Below are 22,057 nucleotides of genomic sequence, written 5' to 3' on the forward strand. Positions count from 1 at the left end.
CTGCACACAATGTGATGACACACAGCTGGTTCAATATCAGCAAAGTTTCCCTGCTTCCCTTCACTGGTTCCTGTACAGCAGGGTCGATCTTTGTTTCACTGTTATAATCATTAAAAAGCAAAAGCAGCATGTGTATACATTCAGTAGGCTATATCTTCAGTAGCTAGCTAGCTAACCCTACACTTATCAGGGTTTGATTTTGGTTTTGGAACAGGGAAGAAACATATATCTTTTTCCAACCTCTCCAGGTAACGAGTCTCATTAATACACGATGTGCCCCAGGCACAACATTTAGCTCCAAATCCACAAAACCAGCCTGAAAAGGAAGGAAATCTGAAACAATTGCATTAGAGTCAATGGAGCACAGCTGTGTTGGTGTCAGACCCTGGTCTGAGACGGCTCGATGCTTAATCAAGAATAAACTAGGTCATACTTATGAGAACAGTATCTGGTAATTACAAGAAAATTATTTTGTAATTATAAAACACCAATCTTGTCATTATGAGATTCTGTATCTCATAAGATGTTGTGATTAGGACATATTTTTGTGTTCTAAGGTTGTTAGATCTGTATTCTGTAATATTATTTGTAATCATGAGATCTTTAATACAAGATACTAATTGATTGAGGAAATACAACTAAATTTTTACCTTAAATTTTATAAGCTTTTTTTGGGGTGCTTCCGTAGTTATTCCAGAGTAATTTCTCCAAGTTGCAGAATTTACCCACCATTTCTGAAATTTAATCAAATAAAGAAAATGACCTGAATTCTTGAATCCAGTACTGTGTAATTTATTCTTAGAATCCAGGTGAATTTAATACAGTTTAGTGTCCAAAAGACGTCAACACACTTTGTGAGTGAGTAGTGACCTAGTAAATGATTTCAGACTTACAAATCATCTGGGTGTCAAACCAAGCAGCTCTCATGACTTACAACATGTATCTAAAAATGTTTACCTTGTCTGTTAGTCAAGGATGGAGGTTTTACCAACAAAATCATCTCGTCATGGGAAGTTCTTGTTTGGCAGGTGTATTTTTGATGGAGCTAAGCTACCACCTAAGCAAACCTTGAATTTAGAATATTATGTAACAGAAAGCTTAAACTAATCTGTTATACACAAGACAAAGAAAGATTCTGCAAAATAAACAAAATACACCAACAATTCTCAAATCATTTTCTTGTATTTGCATTTCATTTTTTCATCATTTTCATTTTATCATAAAACACAGACATATCTTTCACTCTTTGCTCTAAGTTTTAAGCTTCATCCTCGTTAACGTTGTAATTATCCTGATGTACATTTGCCAAACCAGTAGATTTTCTGAAACTTGAGTCTGTATTCTTTGTACGAGGACAGAGCTACAGGACGGCGTCAATCATTGTTTAACTTCTCGTTAACTTGAGAGCACAATTTATTAATTCTTATGCATAGATTAGATTTTTTTTTCCTTCACGACACATGCCAGCTTACATAGATTTTAGCTTGTGAAAGGTTTTTTGTTATTAAAAGTTTAAAGACTCTGCGTGTTGATTTCAATAGAAATAAACTGGAGGGAAGTAAATCTAAAAACCGATGTGTGATTTAAAAAATGATCAGCTGGGATGGATAGAATACCAAATTTGTAGTTAAAAGGGTTAAAGTTACCTGCATGGTTCTTTGACTTGTTTGCCAACACGATGTCTGGAGTCTGGCATCATACTCAGAGAAAAGATGTAGAACATTAAAAAAAAATCTGATTTCTGTCTCTGTGTTAATGAAACCTTCTTTGTGATTTGGGTGTTAAATGATGATTCTGTCCTTTTTCTGTATTTATTACCTGTTTTCTTTGTGACTCTCAATAAAGAATAGTTATTTTTACAGCTTGTCCAGTGATGTCTGTTAACTATAAGATGGGGACCTGGCACCACCTGCTGTTTAAACTGCAGATTACAGGGAAACAAATTGAGTTCTTAGAGAAGAAACAGTCAGAGGATAAAACTGTCCACATTTCACACTACCTGTTGATTCACATCGCGTTTAAATCTGTTTTGTGTTAAACATGACAAAAAATTTCACATATACAGTAAATAAGAGGTTTGTTTTGCAAGTCATAAAGAAGTCTAAAGTCTTTGCAAGTCCCAAGTCCTAAATTTGGAATTTCCGGTCCCAAACAAGACATAATGTGCTCTTCACCAAGTGGAATGCCATTTTAACAACAGAGTAAGTGGCTGTACACATGCCGCGTCTTTAACCACCTGGAAAACGCGAGGTCAGGCACTGGGCACGACTCTTATGCCTACTCTGTGCCAGACATGTTGCGTCTGAGGTTGCCAAGCGACCATAACCAGCACCGTATCATAGACTACTCACCAGATATCTTGAGTGCAGAGCTGATCTTTTTCCGAAAAACAATTGAAAACAACAAATTTGAGGGCGTGAAAAATGAAGCACGTGTTCGGCTCCTTATAACGTTAGCTAGGCATTAGCTTAGTATGTTTATATTAGCATCAACTTAGTGTCCTTTGTTGAACTTCAAATGTTTAACAAAGTTGGAAGTTGTCGCGTCTCCATCTGTCATCGACCCACATATACTCAATGCTGAACTTCATTTTTTGTTGACAACCACATAGCTTTTGTACACACAAAATTATTTTTGGTAAAAAAAATTCCAATTGGCCCTCAGTAACGTAACGTTGGTTCTTCACGGTCTTACTCCTGCAACCTGACTGGATGATGTCAGATTGGTTAAAAAAAATGGAACTGCGGGGAATGAATAGCGTTAAAATATGCTGTTTCAGGAAATAAAGGAAAATTAATTGATTCAGGAAACACTTTTTAAAGAACATATTCTTTAATCTTTGGATTTGGGGGTATCAAATATTTTAAGTCAAAAGGTTCAGGTCTAAGTGAAGTCAAAAGTCATTGGTGTTAAAGTTCAAGTTGAATTGCAGGTTGTTTTGATTTTGTCAAGTCATGACGAAAGTCATCAAATTTGTGACAGGATTCTAACTCGAGTCCAATTTGTGTGACTCGAGTCCACACCTCTGATATAAATGCCTCAAGTGCCTCAAAAAAGAAGCGCAAATGGAAATTGGGACTTTATGTTGTTCCCAACTTCCCATCTGTTTTGGAATTTCAAAGTGGATCTTTGTCAAAGAAAGCTACAGTTTAAGCATCTTATAATTTTGATTTAGAAAGTTGAAATGTGGCCTTTTTAACTTTTAATTTTGATTTATCATGAGTATTTTGATTTTCTAATTTCTAACTTTGCATTTCTGTTTTTTTTTCCCTTGGCAGAAATGAGCTTCCATACTTGAGTGAGTTTAATTCCATAGTGTTGCTCTCAATAAAAAAAGGAAAATATTTTGTTGAACTTCAAACCTCAGACCATCCTGTTTGCTCATCAACAGACCTTAATCACTTCTCACTGGGACCTCCCCCCTCTGATTGCATCATGATGACACCATCAGTACCTGTTGTCACTGTAACTAATATTAGAAATTAAATGGGTCGGGATGGTTGTTATATTTGTTACACAACATGCTGTGAAAACCACCATTTATCAGACTTGAAAACAGTTTAAATAGGCTTATTTTTCAGTGGAGTTTGGCATGAGGTTCTCTTCAGGGTCTTACCAAATTTAACCTACTCCTGTGGAGCCAGTGTGTATATGGTGTATTGCCAGACGTCATCCAGCAGAGGGCGCAACAGGAAACGAAGAGACAAATGATGATGACGATGATGATGATGATGAAAGCAGGAGCTCTGAATAACCTGCAGCTACACAACAAAGTTTATTTGTTTAACAAAGCAAACCGCTTTAAAGAGAAACAGAGATTTCCTGTCATCTAAAATCGACATGAATTATATGAATGCCACTTTCTAATAAGTCGCCCTTTAAAATGTTAATGAGAACTAATGGCTTTAATGATGGTTTAATGTTTCAAGAGAAGATAAAACTTTACTTACCCTGAGTAATTACTGGTGTTTTATATATCAGTAATGCGCAAGAAATAACTACTTTGTAGCTGACAAGTTGAGTCAATCATATTAATGGCCTAATGAAGTCAATTTGTCATTTATAATCAAGCTAATAAACTAAACTATGAAGTATGAGTCAGTTATTTGTTTACTATTAATAAAGCTATTCATTGCAACTTACAGGTTCAGCTTTTATAAAATATGAAAACAATTATCACAGAAAGTGAAAAATAAAAAACAAAAAAGGAAATACAGTACAGGCCAAAAGTTTGGACACACCTTCTCATTCAATGCGTTTTCTTTATTTTCATGACTATTTACATTGTAGATTCTCACTGAAGGCATCAAAACTATGAATGAACACATGTGGAGTTATGTACTTAACAAAAAAAGGTGAAATAACTGAAAACATGTTTTATATTCTAGTTTCTTCAAAATAGCCACCCTTTGCTCTGATTACTGCTTTGCACACTCTTGGCATTCTCTCCATGAGCTTCAAGAGGTAGTCACCTGAAATGGTTTCCACTTCACAGGTGTGCCTTATCAGGGTTAATTAGTGGAATTTCTTGCTTTATCAATGGGGTTGGGACCATCAGTTGTGTTGTGCAGAAGTCAGGTTAATACACAGCCGACAGCCCTATTGGACAACTGTTAAAATTCATATTATGGCAAGAACCAATCAGCTAACTAAAGAAAAACGAGTGGCCATCATTACTTTAAGAAATGAAGGTCAGTCAGTCCGGAAAATTGCAAAAACTTTAAATGTGTCCCCAAGTGGAGTCGCAAAAACCATCAAGCGCTACAACGAAACTGGCACACATGAGGACCGACCCAGGAAAGGAAGACCAAGAGTCACCTCTGCTTCTGAGGATAAGTTCATCCGAGTCACCAGCCTCAGAAATGGCAAGTTAACAGCAGCTCAGATCAGAGACCAGATGAATGCCACACAGAGTTCTAGCAGCAGACCCATCTCTAGAACAACTGTTAAGAGGAGACTGCGCCAATCAGGCCTTCATGGTCAAATAGCTGCTAGGAAACCACTGCTAAGGAGAGGCAACAAGCAGAAGAGATTTGTTTGGGCCAAGAAACACAAGGAATGGACATTAGACCAGTGGAAATCTGTGCTTTGGTCTGATGAGTCCAAATTTGAGATCTTTGGTTCCAACCGTCGTGTCTTTGTGAGACGCAGAAAAGGTGAACGGATGGATTCCACATGCCTGGTTCCCACTGTGAAGCATGGAGGAGGAGGTGTGATGGTGTGGGGGTGTTTTGCTGGTGACACTGTTGGGGATTTATTCAAAATTGAAGGCACACTGAACCAGCATGGCTACCACAGCATCCTGCAGCGACATGCCATCCCATCCGGTTTGCGTTTAGTTGGACGATCATTTATTTTTCAACAGGACAATGACCCCAAACACACCTCCAGGCTGTGTAAGGGCTATTTGACCAAGAAGGAGAGTGATGGAGTGCTGCGGCAGATGACCTGGCCTCCACAGTCACCGGACCTGAACCCAGTCGAGATGGTTTGGGGTGAGCTGGACCGCAGAGTGAAGGCAAAGGGGCCAACAAGTGCTAAACACCTCTGGGAACTCCTTCAAGACTGTTGGAAAACCATTTCAGGTGACTACCTCTTGAAGCTCATGGAGAGAATGCCAAGAGTGTGCAAAGCAGTAATCAGAGCAAAGGGTGGCTATTTTGAAGAAACTAGAATATAAAACATGTTTTCAGTTATTTCACCTTTTTTTGTTAAGTACATAACTCCACATGTGTTCATTCATAGTTTTGATGCCTTCAGTGAGAATCTACAATGTAAATAGTCATGAAAATAAAGAAAACGCATTGAATGAGAAGGTGTGTCCAAACTTTTGGCCTGTACTGTATATTTGAACTCAATCCACTGTGAGGGCCACCAGATTCGGATTAAAACGTTAAAACTCAGAGAAGCTGGAACTTGTGTTGATGATTGTTTTATATGAGAGATGATGTGTTGTGTCCAGAACTCCATTCAGAAATGATCAAACTATAAAACTGTGGCATATTCAGGAAACTGACTCCAGCGGCTGTTTCTAATAATAAACAAATGGATGTGTGTGTGTGTGTGTGTGTGTGTGTGCAGGCTGCGTCACAGGGGGAAGGGCGGTGCCCCCAGGTAGGCGCACCAGCAGCGGTCACATCACCACCAACACACGCACACAGAGCCGCGCACAGAGGAGGCAGTGTGCTCAGAGCTGCGGAGACTCTCAGGTGCCAAACACGCACAAACACACACTCAGACACACACTTTCCTCCGCTCGGCCTAGAAAGACGAACTGAGCGACACGGAGCAGAGAACAGTCGGGACATTTGGAAATATCGAAACAGGGAAGTTGGACTCGAGCGCGTCAGTTTCAGTAGTGGAAAAGTGAGTCGGTCATCAGCAGCATGTTCAGCTGGGTCAAACAGGAGCAAGGTGGACGCAACAAGGAAGGAGAGATGTACCAGACGGTGACGGAGGGACTGCAGACCCTCTACCTGAAGAAGCTGCTGCCGCTGGAGGAGACCTACCTCTTCCATGACTTCCACTCTCCGGCCCTGGAGGCCGCCGACTTCCAGAGCAAGCCCATGGTGCTGCTGGTCGGCCAGTACTCCACCGGGAAAACCACCTTCATCAGGTACTAACCACCGCCGGGGTCGCTCCGCAGGCCCGTGTGACACAGTTGAACCTGCTTGTATAACTATTAGTCTCAGCTATAAAGTGGACTGGGGGGCAGAGAGTCACACTTAATGTGCAAAACCACCTTTATCAGGTGTTAGATCCGCTTACACCCCCTACATGTTCAGTGGTGGCACTAAATGCCAGACCTCCTATAAAAATCTGCCTATTAAGGCTCTTTCGCTTAAAAAGAGGAGTAGAGAAGTGGCAGCACATAATCTAATATGTCACACAAATCTTTTGTGTCTTATGATAAATTCGGCTTACATAAAATCCACCAAAGCCGATAATTTGTTTTTAAAAAAGAACAAGTTTTGTGATGTTCACCGTTCTTTCTGCGCCCATGATCAGTGAATTCAGGTTGAAAGCAACACAAAAAACCTACAACAAAATGTTTGTGTAGTCAGGTTTATGCCGAATTGGAAATTGTAACCACTGTAAGTATAAAATTTGTCCAACCTTCTTCTACAATATGTAGAGTTTTGCCAAATAGCAAGAAGGTCTTAAAAATGACATTTTTTTCAGTGGAGTTTGGCGTGTTTTGCCCTTCAGGGTGCTGACATTATTTAACCTTGGTAAGCTGAGAGCAACACTGAGTTTGAATTTATTGTGAAAGTCAGTGACACAGTTTACGAGTGTAATTGTCCACCAGCTTACAGACACATCTGACATGTATGAGCTGTAGCTGCAAATCTAACTTTACTGTGGAAGCACAGTTTTCAGACAGTCTGAGCACCAGCTGAGGCTCATGGGTACTGTAGTACTATTAGACAGGACAGCCTGTCTGATGTATGGGATGGGAGCTTGATGACATTTTCTCTGTGTGTGTGTGTGTGTGTGTTTCTGTGGATTGTCAGCTCTGTGTAAATGATCTGCCATTGTTCAGGTCCTTCAGCCTGTTCTGTAGCAGTTGTGATATTTCCGGCGGTTTTGTTGTTATTGAGTTGGATCTGAAGACGAGGACAGATGCAGGGCAGTGACACAGCTGGGCTGAGATTATATGGTCTTCATCCAGCCTAATGATGATGATAATAATGATGATGATCATGATGATGAATACAGCACGTCATGCACCCCGAAGTGCTCGACAAGATCAGATGAAAATAAACAATAACAATGAAATGTAGCTGCAAGCAGTGATCTTGGACTTCAAGCCCGCATTGACCTTTGAACCTTGAAAGCTGGTTAAGATCGAGACCTTTGATAGTTTTCGACACCTGCGTTAAAGATTACCAACAGGTTTTATGACGATAGGATAGATGCTCAGACTTTTATGTCCAGATCTGTGCTGGGCTCTTATTGGGCAGCACTTTCACTTCCTGCTGGTCAACAGCAGAAAGCTTTCGGTGACATGCTTCGGTGGCTTAGTTAAAAATATCTACCCAGTTTGGAGTCATTGACCTTCACTTAAAGCATTAGAGTGGCAGTCTGACGAAGAATAGGAAGTGGTGAGAGGAATTGCGGATGGTTGTCCTCAGCCACCAACTGTTGTGCAACACTTGATTTGCATCTAGTGATGAGGCTCGACCCGCCGCATTCTGAGTTATTAGTAATTTACAAAAACTGAATATCACCGGTAAAAAAAAACTCCCCATAGATCTGCCATTTATTTATTCATTTTATTTATCCTGCAGTAATCAGTGTGTAGTTGCTGCCATGTTGAGGCAGAGGGTACTGTCTGTAGCTCTGGTTGAGGGTGAGAGGCTGTCAGCAGATAAACAGAGATCTGTGTGGGTACATGAGACCCTAAAAAAGAGGCTGGATCATGGCGAGTACCACCAGTTGGTCCAGGAGCTTCTCCTCCATCATGGACGTTTACAGGCATATTTTAGGATGACTCAGGGGCAGTTTGACAACCTGCTGTCTATCGTTGGTCCTATGAAGCGACTGAGCACCACCCGTTTCCCCTCCATTGTTTACCAACTGTAAACTTGTTGTCATGACCACCACAGAAGGCCCGCCTCTCAAATCATCTGATTGGACAATGGGGGAAAAAAGTGGAGATGGCTTGGGGCACTTTTCTGCTCTGAGTTGAAGTTTTCTCAACCCGGGGAGTTCAGAGTGCTCTGGCAAAAAGAAAGGCACCTGGAGTGCAGAGATGCGAGGTGTGTACCAACTTTTCCACCGTAGCAAAGCATAAAAACTTTTTATGCACACGTGACACGTGTGTCATTGTGTTGTTATTGTGTTCCTCAAATTTGGCACAAACATCCTCTTTGAGTCCTAGATGAACTGATTATAATTTGGTGCTTGAAGGTCAAAGGTTAAGGTCACTCTGCCCTCGTTTGACGCATTCTCGTGAACACGGTATCTCAAGAATGCCTTGAGGGAATTTCTTCAAATTTGGCACAAACATCTATGTGGACTCAACGATGGACTGATTAGATTTTGGTGGTTGAAGGTCATGGTCATGTGACTTCACAAAACATGATTTTGGCCATAAGTCAGGAATTCATACACTAATTATGACAACATTTCACACAAATGTCTGATAGGATGAAGTTAAAAAAAGTCATAAAAATCTCATAGCATAGTATGTCATTAAAAAAAAAAAGAATATTTAAAAAATGATATAGAACAGTATGTCAAAAAATTGCTAAAATGTCATTGTATAGTTTGTCGAAAAATAAATAAAAAATGTCATTATATAGTTTGTCAAAAAAAATGTCATTGTATAGTTTGTCAAAAAAATAAATAAAAAATGTCATTATATAGTTTGTCAAAAAAAATGTCATTGTATAGTTTGTCAAAAAGCAATAAAAAATGTCATTGTATAGTTTGTCAAAAAATAAATAAATGAGTAAATAATGTAATTGTACAGTATGTTAAAAAAATTGAAAATGTCATAATAAAGTATGTCAAAAAATACATGATAGAATATGTCAGTTCATAAAAAATGCCAGTACAGTATGTCAAAATTAGTGTAATAAAAAAGCATGAAAAATGTCAGTATAATATAGTATGTCAAAAAAATTATGAAGTTATGACATTTTACATCCAAAAGGTCAGTTTCACAATGACATTCTGCAGATCTTTGATTGATAGATAGATAGATAGATAGATAGATAGATGTCCAAATGGAAATTCAACTGTCCAGTAGCTCATAAAAAACAACTTAGTGAGAAGTGTGAATTAGGACCAGAGTTTTGTTTGATATACACATATGTTCATATTTTCAAACAAATTTTTCTTTACACTTTATAATATATATAACTGTCAGCCTACCAGTGAGTAATTGTTCTAACCAAACCATTAAGAACCATGAAGCTGGATGTAGGACTGAGACTGACCTCCGTTTTTATAATCCTTGCAGTTTTCTGCCTGGAGGCTGGCACGTTGTCACGAGTAAAAGAGCTGATCAGCACACTGCTGCCTCTCTCTCTCTCTCTCTCTCTCTCTCTCTCTGTCACACACACACACACACACACACACACACACGGGCTCAGGCCTATAATGCAGTCCCCCACACACACACTAAAACATTCACAAAAACACACACCAAGACATTTGCAGCCAGTTCACACACTCAGCCGACAGAAACAGCAACACAGTCGCCCAGTTATATTCACAACCACATTTCACTCTACACCACCCCTCTCACACATCAGTCTATTAATGTTCGGCTCAATATTTCCTCGTTAGCTCAATCAAGCCGGTGACATCACATCCTGTTTTGGAGCTGAGGGCCGGTTAATATGGTTAGACTGAAGGTCAGTTAGAGCAAGGCTTCAGCTGATGGGCCAGAGATGAAACATGAAATGTGTGTTGTACTGTGTACTAGACTTGCACCAATTACAATTTTTTGGGCCGATACCGATTTCCGATTTGCAGAGATGGCTGATTCCGATTTCATTTTTTTCAAACCACTTCATCTTAAACAAACAAACAAAAACAATTACACAGGTTAAGAAACATTTTCCTTTTTGCCCAAATAAAACTTCAGGTACAGTATTAAAATAAATAAGTAACAAAGGCATACATAAATAAAAACATTGATAAATAAAATTAGGGCTGTCCCCGACTAAGAATTTTCATAGTCTAATCTGATTCGACAGATTTTTCCTTTAGCTGACTAATCGTCAAATCGTGTTGTTTTCCCCCTCATTGATTAATGAGCTCATTTGCGTCAGCTTCCGCTCCAGAGAAAAGAGCTAAAACACCCAAATAAACAAATTTAATTCTTCAGTTGGCATAATAAGATAATGATAATACAAGTAAAAGGGTTATCATTTTATCTTTATTCCTTTCACTTCATCAAGGTATGATGCTCTAGAAGAGTGCAGATGTGCTGCAGCCTCATCCGTGTCTTTAACAGGAGTTGTTTCTGACTCGTCAGAACTTGCAATTTCATTCACAAATAAACATCCAAAAACATCATCAAAAGGTTTAGAAACAGTTTTCCTTCTTTCTGACTTCAAGTTACTTCATTAATCAACTCAGGTTCAAACAAGTTCATCCACACGGACCGTGCGTCACCACTCTCAATTGTTTGGCCACGTCGGGCAAAAAGTAGCCAAATAAATAATCAAAGTCCGTCAAGAAAAAAATCAGCGGTGAAATTCATTTCAAGACACTTCAGGTAAACGAATAATCCTTCAAAAAAGTTTGATTTGAGAGCACATACCTCCTCCAAAGTTGTTTATGTGCTCCGCCACAGTAAATCACCGTAGGCCTCGATGCTGCTCTGATGGTCCTGCAGCGCACTCACTCACCTCTGCTTATTTGGATCAAGCATCTGGGCGATTTATTCATGCGTAGTAATGATTATGCCTACTGATTAAATGCACACATCATTTTCAATTTTTCATTAACAGAAATTAGGCCGATGTTTGTATCAAAATAGGCTATATATCATGAATTACTAGAAAACAAATACATTCTATGTCATATCAAGATGTTCAGCAGCACTGAGCACCTCCATATAGTCAGAATGGTACGGTCTTGTTTCATAACCACATTTTGCAACAATTCAACGGCGAGACTGGCAGAATCGAATCACCGAATCATCGACTATTCGGGGTCACCCCTAAATAAAATAATAAGTCTTAGTATATAGCATTTGTGGGTAATTTCCTTGAATAGACAAAAAGTAAAAATATCTCCTGTGGAAAATTCACACAGGTCTTCAGGACACGCCCGCCAGTAAGCGCGCGGACACGCGTATCTTTGGCACGTGCCTCGTCAATTTCAAGTGGCACAGTGCAGCAGTGAGAGCTCCGCAGTTCAGTTTAACATGGACAATTAACAACTTTCTCCTTCTCTCTTTTGGCGTGTGTGTGAATGATTAAGGTGAGAAGCCGCCCATGTTTCACTTCCTCACATCGCCCAAGCCGTGAGTTGTACATGTGCGTGTGTGTGCGCTGCTGATGTTACAGGACGTCAATCACGCGGTGCGCCGGGAATTTGACCGGCATTTTAAATCGGCATATTTTAGACTGACCGGCCGGTCGCAGGTCTTGGCCGATCACGTGAAAACCAGCCCGATTCCGAGCACTGCCGATTAATCTGTGCAAGTCTACTGTGTACTGTTTAATGCTTGTAATGAACTGATCAACCAAGAGAAACCTTAATACACACACACAAAAAAACAAATAATGGATTAATTGTTGGAGTGAAGAAAACAAAAATCTCTGGTTCCAGTGTTATATCATTGTAGACTGAACGTATTTAAGTTTTGGACTGACAGGTAACATCTTCAAGAAACGTCATGTCAGACTTCATATGAAAAGATACATTTTTAAAGATCTCTTGCTCAGCGGGAAACGCACACAAGAGGCAGAAAGTAGGGCTGTGCGATACGGCCCTAAAATAATATCACGATATTACGGTATTTTTGCGATAACGATATTTTTGACAAAGAGACAAATTAGTATAAACATATTTTATGAATTTAAGAACATAGAATTGCAACAAAATCAGTGATCTAGTTTTACAGTCTGCTTCAAATATTCAGTAAAAACTAAAATGACCTCATTTCTTTAGTTTGTGAACAACAACAGTAACTCAGAGTGAGATTCAGATTCTGTTACAATGTTGAATGAGTTCCCTCTGAGCGCTAAGAGACTGTTTCAGTAAAACATTCAGGACGCCACAGTTTATTCCACACTACTGAAGCTGCTCCTCTTTTTGGAACCACCGTGGAGTTGGTAATAATTTCACTTTCAGCCATGCTTGTTGTTGCTGTGGGTAACAGTATGATGTCAACAAGTTGAAATAGCGCGGGTGTCATGAAATGAATTTTTCATACTATATTACTAGTCCATACCCATTGAGTGCACAGTTGCCCACGTACAGTTTGACATGGTGTGTGTTTGGGATACAGGTCATAGGAAACTGCAGATTAAATAGTCAACTGAACCCATTAAGAAGAGCAATGTATTCAGAGTGTTTGTGAATTTGATAGTACGATTGCTTTATTGAAAGTACAGTAGTACCATTGCCAATAGTGGGATAGTTAGTGGGCTAAAACTGTACATTAGTAGTTGAGGTAGCACGTTGAAAGGCAGATAGTTAAAGTGTTTATATGTTGTGTTGACTTAAAAGCGGGGCGCACTGGTAGTTCACATGGGAAAGGTGCAGCTAGCCCTTGTTGCAGCAGTGGGGGTTGGAATCCGGCCTTCGTTCATTGCTGCATGTCTTCCTTGCTCTCTCTCCCATCCTTCCTGTCATGCTCCACTGTCCTGTCAAAGAGAGGCAAAAAATAAAAGGAGGCGTCCTGTTCTACATATCTACCAAGTTTAGTAAAAATCCATATGGCGGTTAGGCCTAGATGAGAAATGAGCTCTCTAGCGCCCCCATTTTGTTTGATGGGGTCAATAATGGAGGGGTCCCCTCAGATTATGTGTGGTCATATGCCTACAAAGTTGCGTGGTGATGGGTGAAACCCTTGAGATGTTATACACCTTTATGTGATGAGCCACGCCCTCCGCAATATTCATTGCCTTATAGAAGCTCAGTTTTAGTAAGTTTTCCAACTTTTGCCAAGAGGGAACTTTAGATATTGGTCCCTAGATTATGTTCACCCAGTTTCATGCAGATCGCTCAAACTTCCTAGGAAGAGATTGATTTTAAAGAGGCAACAGATAGGATTCGTTTTTTTTTTTAGCTTGGCGCCACCTAGCGTCAGCAGTGTTGCTCGCACTGTCGCAAAGACCAAATTGAGCGTGGGGATCAGAGATAATCAATAAAATGTAGGCTGTAAAGCCACCAGTATACCTCTATGTATATGTAGAATGAGAAGGTGTGTGGACACTCTACTAAATAAATGAGTAAAGAGACCGAGCAACAATTATCAGATTTATCTGAAGAAAAAACAAATAGTAATGCAAATAATTATAGCAGAATGCACAGTACCAGTACAAACAGCTCACAGTAAATGATACCAATATGTACAGTATCAGTACAAACAACAGTAGTAGACACGTAAGGGATAATGTATAGTGAGCCGGTGACTGTTGAAAAATAACTCCCGACAGGGGAATGGAACCCCGACATACAGCGTTATTTTTTCAACAGTCACTGGCTCACTATACATTATCCCGCTTAGAACATGGCTTACTACTAAAAGATTCAAATGTTACAACTGGCATCAATATTATTAAACTGCTGGCAGAGTGTATTGACAGAGGAGAGGCGTTCACCAGACAAACAGGAGCGGAGGAGAGGATTTTACTCCACTTCTCCCGGTTGGAGAGGCTGGGTGCCCAGTAGCTGTGGCGGCGGCGGGGGTGGGTGGGGGGGTAATCACTTTCTGAGGGCTGCCGTAGAATGGCAACAAGGATGTCAACCGACCAACACTCGCTACCCGCTCCCTGGTTGTGGTGATTTGCGATGCTGGCCAGCTAGGAGTTAACTAGCAGCCAGTACAGTACAGTCCTCTCTGGTCTAGCTAACATTTAGCCGTGCTAGTTTGGCAATACATGACGCATATCCTGCCGTAAAGCAGATTTTTTCCGCGAAAATTCGTTTCCGGTGGCAGAAGCTTATTGCAAAGATTGCAAAGCCATTAAGTAACCTATGTAAATGCTGATAGTCTGATTTTACTGTGTATACCACCCTGTGCAACCCACAATATTTTCATAATGATATATATAGGCAAAAATGCTGTCTGTTGCTTCTTTAAGTGTTTTTCAAAAAATCCAAAATGACAGAAAATCTATATAAGCGGAAGTTATGGGTTCTTGAGGCAAATGTGTTCCTCATGAGGAGAGGCATCTCTGTGCAAAGTTTCATGTCTCTACGACATACGGGGCATGAGATATGCCCATTCAAAGTTTGCAATTTCAGTCGGTTGCCATAGCGCCCCCCTTTGGCCAATTGATGTAATATTGCTTCATTGGCATCCTCCCATGACCCTCTACCACTGTGCCAAATTTCACATGGATTGACCAAGTCAGTGAGGAGAAAAACGTGGAACTGACACACACACAGAGTTTTCCTCATTATATAGTAAAATATTAAAAATGATACCGGTATTATCATGAACGAGATGATATGGCACACTCCTAGTAGAAATATTCAAACAAATGGATCCAGTGTTGTAGTTAATGTGGCTGATATCAAATTCACCCTGTAGTTCAGTAGCTAAAAGACAGCGACATGTTTTTAATTTGTCTGGTTGCTACACCTGTCATCAGCACAATGTCACAAAAAGTCATAGATAAAATATGTGTGTCGTACTAAAGACTGGACCCTGAATCTGTTTCTGTTATTGAACAGTAAATGTTAAATTGCCAAATAATTAAAATGCTTAAATGGGCAGATTTTTCACAGGGGTTTGGCAGGACCTTCTTTTTGGGCTGTTACATGTTTAACCTTAATCACTGAGGTGTTAAAACAGGCAAACATATCCAGCTTCTTAAATGTGTAAGTTTGCTTCTTTTTAGTTTTAAATAACTGTAAATAACTGTTTCTCTTTACAGGAAAGTCATAGTCAGACCTCGTATGAGAATCCTCCTGTTTAAAGCTCTTGTGCTTTGCAACTAAAATGCACAAGAGGTAGACGTTGGTAAATTTGGCTGTGAAAACATCAGTGGAGCAGTGTTCAATGTTCTGAAGCTGCTGATAACTCCTGACACCTGTGGGACACACTGTGCAAGGCTACAGGTGACGTGTGTTCAGTGTGTCAGCACTCAGAGCTGCATGTCTGTTTTGTCATACAGCTCTGAAGTGTTGAGTTACAGCCAGTTTTCAGCTGGATCATCGACAGCGGAGACGAGCTGTGACCTGCACAGACTCTGATTGTGTGACTCAACTAAAACTCTGAGCTACGTCAGCCTCAGTTAGAGCCCCATAACGCCTGTGCTTGTTGAAACTGAAGCAGATTAACTGCAGATATTAAAGTTTAAACTGTTAATGATTAAGGTGATATTCCTGTTTGGCTGCTTGTGTCAAAGCAACATTAACACTGATGTAATGAGACATTTGGCGCAGTTTGTAGGAGTGTTTCATGCTCCTTCATAAAGTTGTTTTGTGGCCTCGATTAGGTTTGGAGCTTGTGAAATATCGGGTGCCATGCAGCTACATTTTCTTAAATTTCTCTTCAACACCGGATGCACAAAATGTTGTCACCATCCAGATTTGCTCCGACCCAGGTGTGCTGAATGATGAATCCCACTATAGGAAACATATTAGTGTAGGTAACGCCCTCTAAACACTATATAAGGGCACGTGTTGTGCCTTATGCAAATACTCAGACACATGCCAGAGAGTTGGGCTGAAGCCAAATGTGCTGACCTGTGGGCTAATGGTTGTGCAGCCTAATGCCAAATATGTAAGCCAAGAAAATAGGCTGACACACAGTCTCCAGTGTAAGTTGTACGCAGTTTATTTAGTCATGGTCCGTTCCTCATTTACAGACTGGCCTGGATTGTTATATAGAAATGTATTAATATAATTTTAATTCAGTTACAAAACATCACATAGCTCACTTGGCATCTAGCCCCCAAGGTGCTGGGTGTGAGGTGATGATGGACCAGCAGAGGAGGAGTGCAGGGAGCTGGAGGGCGTTGGAGAGATAAGTGGGGGCTGGGCTGTGGAGGGCTTAGAAGGTGAGCAGAAGGTTTTTGTAATCAATCTGGTACTAGAGAGCCAGTAAGGGCTGGGCGATATAACGACTATGTATGATATATTGATATATTTTCAGGTGAGATATAGATACGGACAGCGGTTTATATCCATATAGGGTCAAGTTGCGTTACATAACGTATACCAGTGTTCATCTCTCCTCACCAACAGCTTCTCCATCAGACACAGAGCTGCTTCTCTGTTTCATCTGTCTGTCCATTAGTCTACAGTGTGACATCGGTCTGTAGCACACATACAATACTGTGGGCCTTTTCCACTCTCACTTTTGGCTGGGCTTATTTGCGTTTCCGCCGAGCTGCACCAGAGATGGACCCTCTCCAGAGTAGGTCCAAAAACAGAACACCTGCCCTCAAGTGGGTAAGTGGTGAGTGCTAACCAGAATGCCACTGAAGCTCTTGACTTATCCAGAGAAGGGTACAGCGAAGTTGTCAGTACGTTTGGGACTGTGGTGGTTTGGATTTGGACAGAGTGTTTTTGGAACCTGCGGCACGGTGGGGCAGTGGGTGGCATTGTCATCTCACAGCAAGAGGGTTCCTGGTTTTAACCGTGGGGTGGGGGAGCCCTTGGGTGTGGAGTTTGCATATTCCTTCCTTCCTCCCACAGTCCACAGTCTCTGCCCTGGCAGAGTTAACATGATGACAGTGAACACAGTGTACGTGTGACTGCAGTCCGCGAGGTCTCAGAGGGTGGGTACTTGGATTCAGCCTCGGAGAGGAAGGCGTATTCCCTTTGCGTGTCCTCCCATTAGAGTCCTGTCATGTCTGAGAGCAGCCATGAGACATTTATGTGACAGACACTTCTGTCTGAGAGACAAAAATAAAAGCTTTAACAGATGGAGTCAGCAGTGTCACAGATTCTGTGTCTGAAAAGGACTTTTAGACACTGTTTTGTATCCGAGTGTCATTGAACGCAGCATCAGGCCATGTGGGCTCTGAGCTGAATGACATGTTGATACGTAAACTGACAAAAATATTATGGTGACGACATGTTGACTGTGATTATTGATCTCTTACAAGCTTCACTCAGGTCTCTGCAGCTGAGTCTTTGAAAACAGAATGTGGATTGTATGGTGGCCTGCAAGGAAAGAAATCAATGGTCAGACTGGCTGAGAGCTGAGGTCATCACACTGCAGTTACACTGAGCTTATCTCATGTCTGCAGTGTGTGTGTGTGTGTGTGTAAATATCGGGTACAAACAGTCAAACGTTTTGGCAGCAAACAGGACCAGCAGAGCTGACCTGCAATCAGTTGACGTCCAACAGAGACCTGCAGAGTAATCGTTGCTGCTGTAACAGTGTGTGTGTGTCCCACTACTGAGGCCCCACCCTGCCCTGAGGAATGCTATGAATCATGGGAACTGAAAAGAATGCATTAAGTTGCCAGTAAATTGCAGAGTCGACATATTTCCTTCTTCTCCTTCTTCTTTGACGTAGGTGAAGTGAAACCAGCAGAGTTAACGGTTAAAGGGCTGCGAGCAGGTCATAGTGTGGCCTCTGATTGGTCCACACGTGTAACACATGATCATGGCCTGGATCTGATCTATGACTCTTTTTATGCTTTTACCTTTGGGTTTCCTTATTTCAACCTCTTTTTTTGTGTATTTTATTCTTTAGTCTTCTGTCAGATCGACGCTTTTGTCAATAAAGATTCTAGAAACACGTATCATAACTCAGTATCTGGATATACGATGTAGATTAGGACAAACTCCTGTTAATGCAGGTAAAAATCTGGACTCATTCTTTCCTGTTATCTCAAGCTACCCGCCAGAATAAAAGCCAAAGACGAGCTCTTGCTATGTAAAATCCAGACAGCATCGTCGCTTCAGGAGACAGAAAGGATGCTACTATAGCTATCGCAGCAAAGCTATTCAAAGAACGTGCTGGGACACGCTCTTTGACCCCAGGAGAGCTTTGGAGTACGACACACGTGTGATGGAACTGGAGCTGTGATGTGGGAGGGTTACAGCAGACGGAGCTGGAAATAAAAGGACGATGTCCGTTCAAGTGCTTTTTAGGTCTGTACCCAAATATTCGGATATTCGAATATTCGTTTCTATGGGTTGGTATTCGTTATGAAAATTTGGTATTCAATATTCGTTTTTTTTTTCTTTACTTTTTTTTTCTTTACATGTTTTTTTGGTGCTAAATATAGTCTTTTTGTTGTTGGTAAATGTAGGTTATCAATAAAAATCAAAACTTCTAAATTGCATTGTTAAAAATGTGAAAATATAGTATCGCCTACCAGCTGAGCTTGTGCGCACGGCACGCTTGAGCGCATCCGTCTGAGGCTGTGGATCAATGCCAAGTTTTACCACTTTATCACTATTCCCTCTAACTTGTAGCTGTTTTTTCGTTATCTTTTGAATTTAATATGAATTATGGAACCGTTTTTGTCAACGTTTGTTTCCCCCGTTTTGTACAATGAATTATTGTTTAAAGTTTCAACAAGTTTCTTTTGGAGTGCGTGACACAAGTGTGTTTTGAAAACGACCGTGGACTGTCACCTGCTCAACGTATCAGTACCTTCGGATGCCATGACAGTAACAGCCAATAATGTCAACATATCATTTACAGACCGATTTAACAGACGATCACTGCTGCCCGACCCGCAGGTCCATTTGCGGGTCCCGCAGGTTACGGGTTGACCTGCGCATCACTACTCAGCTCAGTCTATAAAGGCTTTGCTTGTTTCAGCGGTTCCGATTTAATCAGAAGACAAATTAAACAGGATGACTAGCCAATGTGAAAATCAAAAGAAAGCATAGAATAATGTACTGAAGGAGACTGTTGTGCCATCACATTTTTTGTGGTTTGAGAGCAAAGATCCAGTCGCCACTGTGCAAAACTCTGCAATACAATTAGGTCTGAAAAAACCCCCGGAGCCAATCAGTTGTCTCCATGCTCTGTGATAGCGTACCAGCCTTTCGGCGGGTTCGGACCAGATTTTACTCCGCATGTGTTGTACCCACTGACTTCTTCTCTTTTTAACCTCCTTGGACTTGACAGGAAGTGATGTCACAGACCTTTTGTTTTCAGACTGACGTCATCAACAGTCGACTGTAAACTGAATCAAGCCTGCAGCTTTGGGACTATTAAAGGTGCCGATGTTCTGATGCTGATTAATCATTAACGTGAAGTCTGATTTAAAGGGTCAGTTCACCCAAATTACCAAAAACATTTTGTCATTTACTTCCACTGATCTCCAGATTTATTTATCATATTTTAAACAACCAGTGTGTTGGATTTAGGGGCATACGTTGGCAGAAATGGAATGTAGGCTGTTTATAATCACCTGAAAAAACAAATTGTTGTGTTTTCATGCCTCAGTGCTGGTGATAGCCGTGGCCGGAGGCATTATGTTTTTGTAGTGTCTGTCCATCCCATTCTTGTGAATGAGATATCTCAAGAAGGCCTTGAGGGAATTTCTTCAACTTTGGCGCAAACGTACGCTTGAACTCAACAATGAACTGATTGGAATTTGGTGAGCAAAGGTCAAGGTCATTTGACCTCACAGTGTTTTTGGCTATAACTCGGGGCGGCAATAGCTCAGTCCATAGTAACTGTAACTGCAACTTGACTGGTCTGCAGAGGCATACAACTGTGATGTGGTTGTTTTACTGTTGTAATTTTTTTGGTAAAATTTTTTATTTCTTGTCCATTTTTGTTTTTTTGGCTGCGTGGTTCAATCAATCAATCAATTTTATTTATGTATGTTGTATGAAAGCTTCTATATTGATACATAAAGTTGAAGCTGAAGAAAAAATTTTGACTGTGCTACAAGTGAAGGGATGCAGATGAACAGTGGAGGTCATTGTGGTCTGTCAGGAGCCATGGCAACGTTCTTGTTCAGGATTCAGGTCTTACTCTTGTTGCAGGAGTCATCAACAATCAGATCAAACGAAATTAGTTTCTAGGTGATGCTTGCTTACATGTAGACACAATAGTGTCCTGGTCAGAGCTGCAATGATAAGTCAACTAATCAATTATTCCATGGACAAACAATTAACCAGCAACTGCTTCCCTTGGTCTTACATTGTAGTAGATTAAATATTTTTGGGTTGGACAACACAAGACATTTGATGAAGTCACTTACGGCTCCAGGTATTTCTCACTGTGCAGTAATGTTTGTAGACCAAACGACTAGTTGCAGCCGTAGTCCTGAGCGCAGTATTCAGTCAGACGTCCAGCAGCATGTGGTCCGAGGCTTCTGATCATTCTCCAGACCTCAGCTGATAACATCAGTGAAAATCCTCCTGGATCAGCAGCTCAGTGGAAACATGTTGACCGTGCCGAGAGATGATGTGTGACCGTAAACAGAGTTATGATAATAATAATGGCCTCTCTCCCTGTGGTGGTTTTCCTCTCTTTGATGTCCATGTTTGCTGCGACAACAGGAAGCGAGAGGACGGAGACACTGCAGCCATCTTCCATCGCTTCCTTCCTTTCTCACTTTTCTTTAACGAGGGAAACGTTGCGAGAGGTCGATGTTGGGATGAAAGGATATGTGGGAAATGTGTGAGGAGGTGAAGGGTGAGGGGGGATGGGGGAGACACACTGACTGCTGCTAAATAATTAAATCTCTCTGTCTCTCGTCAGGTACCTGTTGGAGCAGGATTTTCCAGGGATGCGGATCGGTCCGGAGCCGACCACTGACGGCTTCATCGCGGTGATGTATGGCGAGAACGAGGGTGTTGTTCCTGGCAACGCTCTGGTGGTTGACCCCAAGAAACCCTTCAGGAAGCTCAACGCATTTGGAAACTCCTTCCTCAACAGGTGAACCACACACACACGCACACACACCTGGAAAACATAAACGATATGTTAGTTTGATGCCTCCATGCTGGCGACAGCCGTGGCCGGAGGCATTTTGTTCACAGGTTGTCTGTCAAATTTGTACCTCTGTACGTCTGAACGTCTCATTCTCAGGAAAGCGATAACTCAAGAACACCTTGAGGGAATATCTTCAAATTTGGCACAAACGTTCACTTGGGCACAAGGATGATCTGATTCGAAATTGGTGGTTGAAGGTCAAAGTTCAAGGTCACTGTGACCTCGCAAATCATTTTTATAGCCATAACTTAAGAATTCATACACTAAGTTTGACAACATTTCACACAAATGTCTAATTTGTGTTTCTGGTTCCTACAAACAGTCACACTAGTTTTCTAAAAGTAAATTAATGTATTTGCAGCTCTAAATTCATTTTAAGTTAAATTAATCTACTACACTGTTCCCTGTTTCCAATCTTTACAGTCTTATACTGTGTATTTTACTTTCACTTTCATGAAGTGATATACTTTATCAGAATATGGAGGA

At 40.9% G+C, this 22,057-nt stretch overlaps 1 protein-coding gene across 1 annotated transcript in view; it reads left to right on the forward strand.

Annotated features, from left to right (window-relative positions):
- The first annotated feature begins 6,155 nt into the window (after positions 1 to 6,155).
- ehd4 (EH-domain containing 4) overlaps positions 6,156 to 22,057 on the forward strand; it is a 48,154-nt gene continuing 32,252 nt past the window's right edge. The window contains exons 1-2 of the mRNA XM_033642635.2: positions 6,156 to 6,616; positions 21,338 to 21,514. Of these exons, the coding sequence (XP_033498526.1) occupies positions 6,387 to 6,616; positions 21,338 to 21,514 (407 nt within the window). The 5' untranslated portion in view covers positions 6,156 to 6,386. The remainder of the gene's footprint in view (positions 6,617 to 21,337; positions 21,515 to 22,057) is intronic.

This window comes from Epinephelus lanceolatus, chromosome 15 (genome assembly GCF_041903045.1).
Source record: "Epinephelus lanceolatus isolate andai-2023 chromosome 15, ASM4190304v1, whole genome shotgun sequence".
NCBI classification, from domain to species: Eukaryota; Metazoa; Chordata; class Actinopteri; order Perciformes; family Serranidae; genus Epinephelus; species Epinephelus lanceolatus.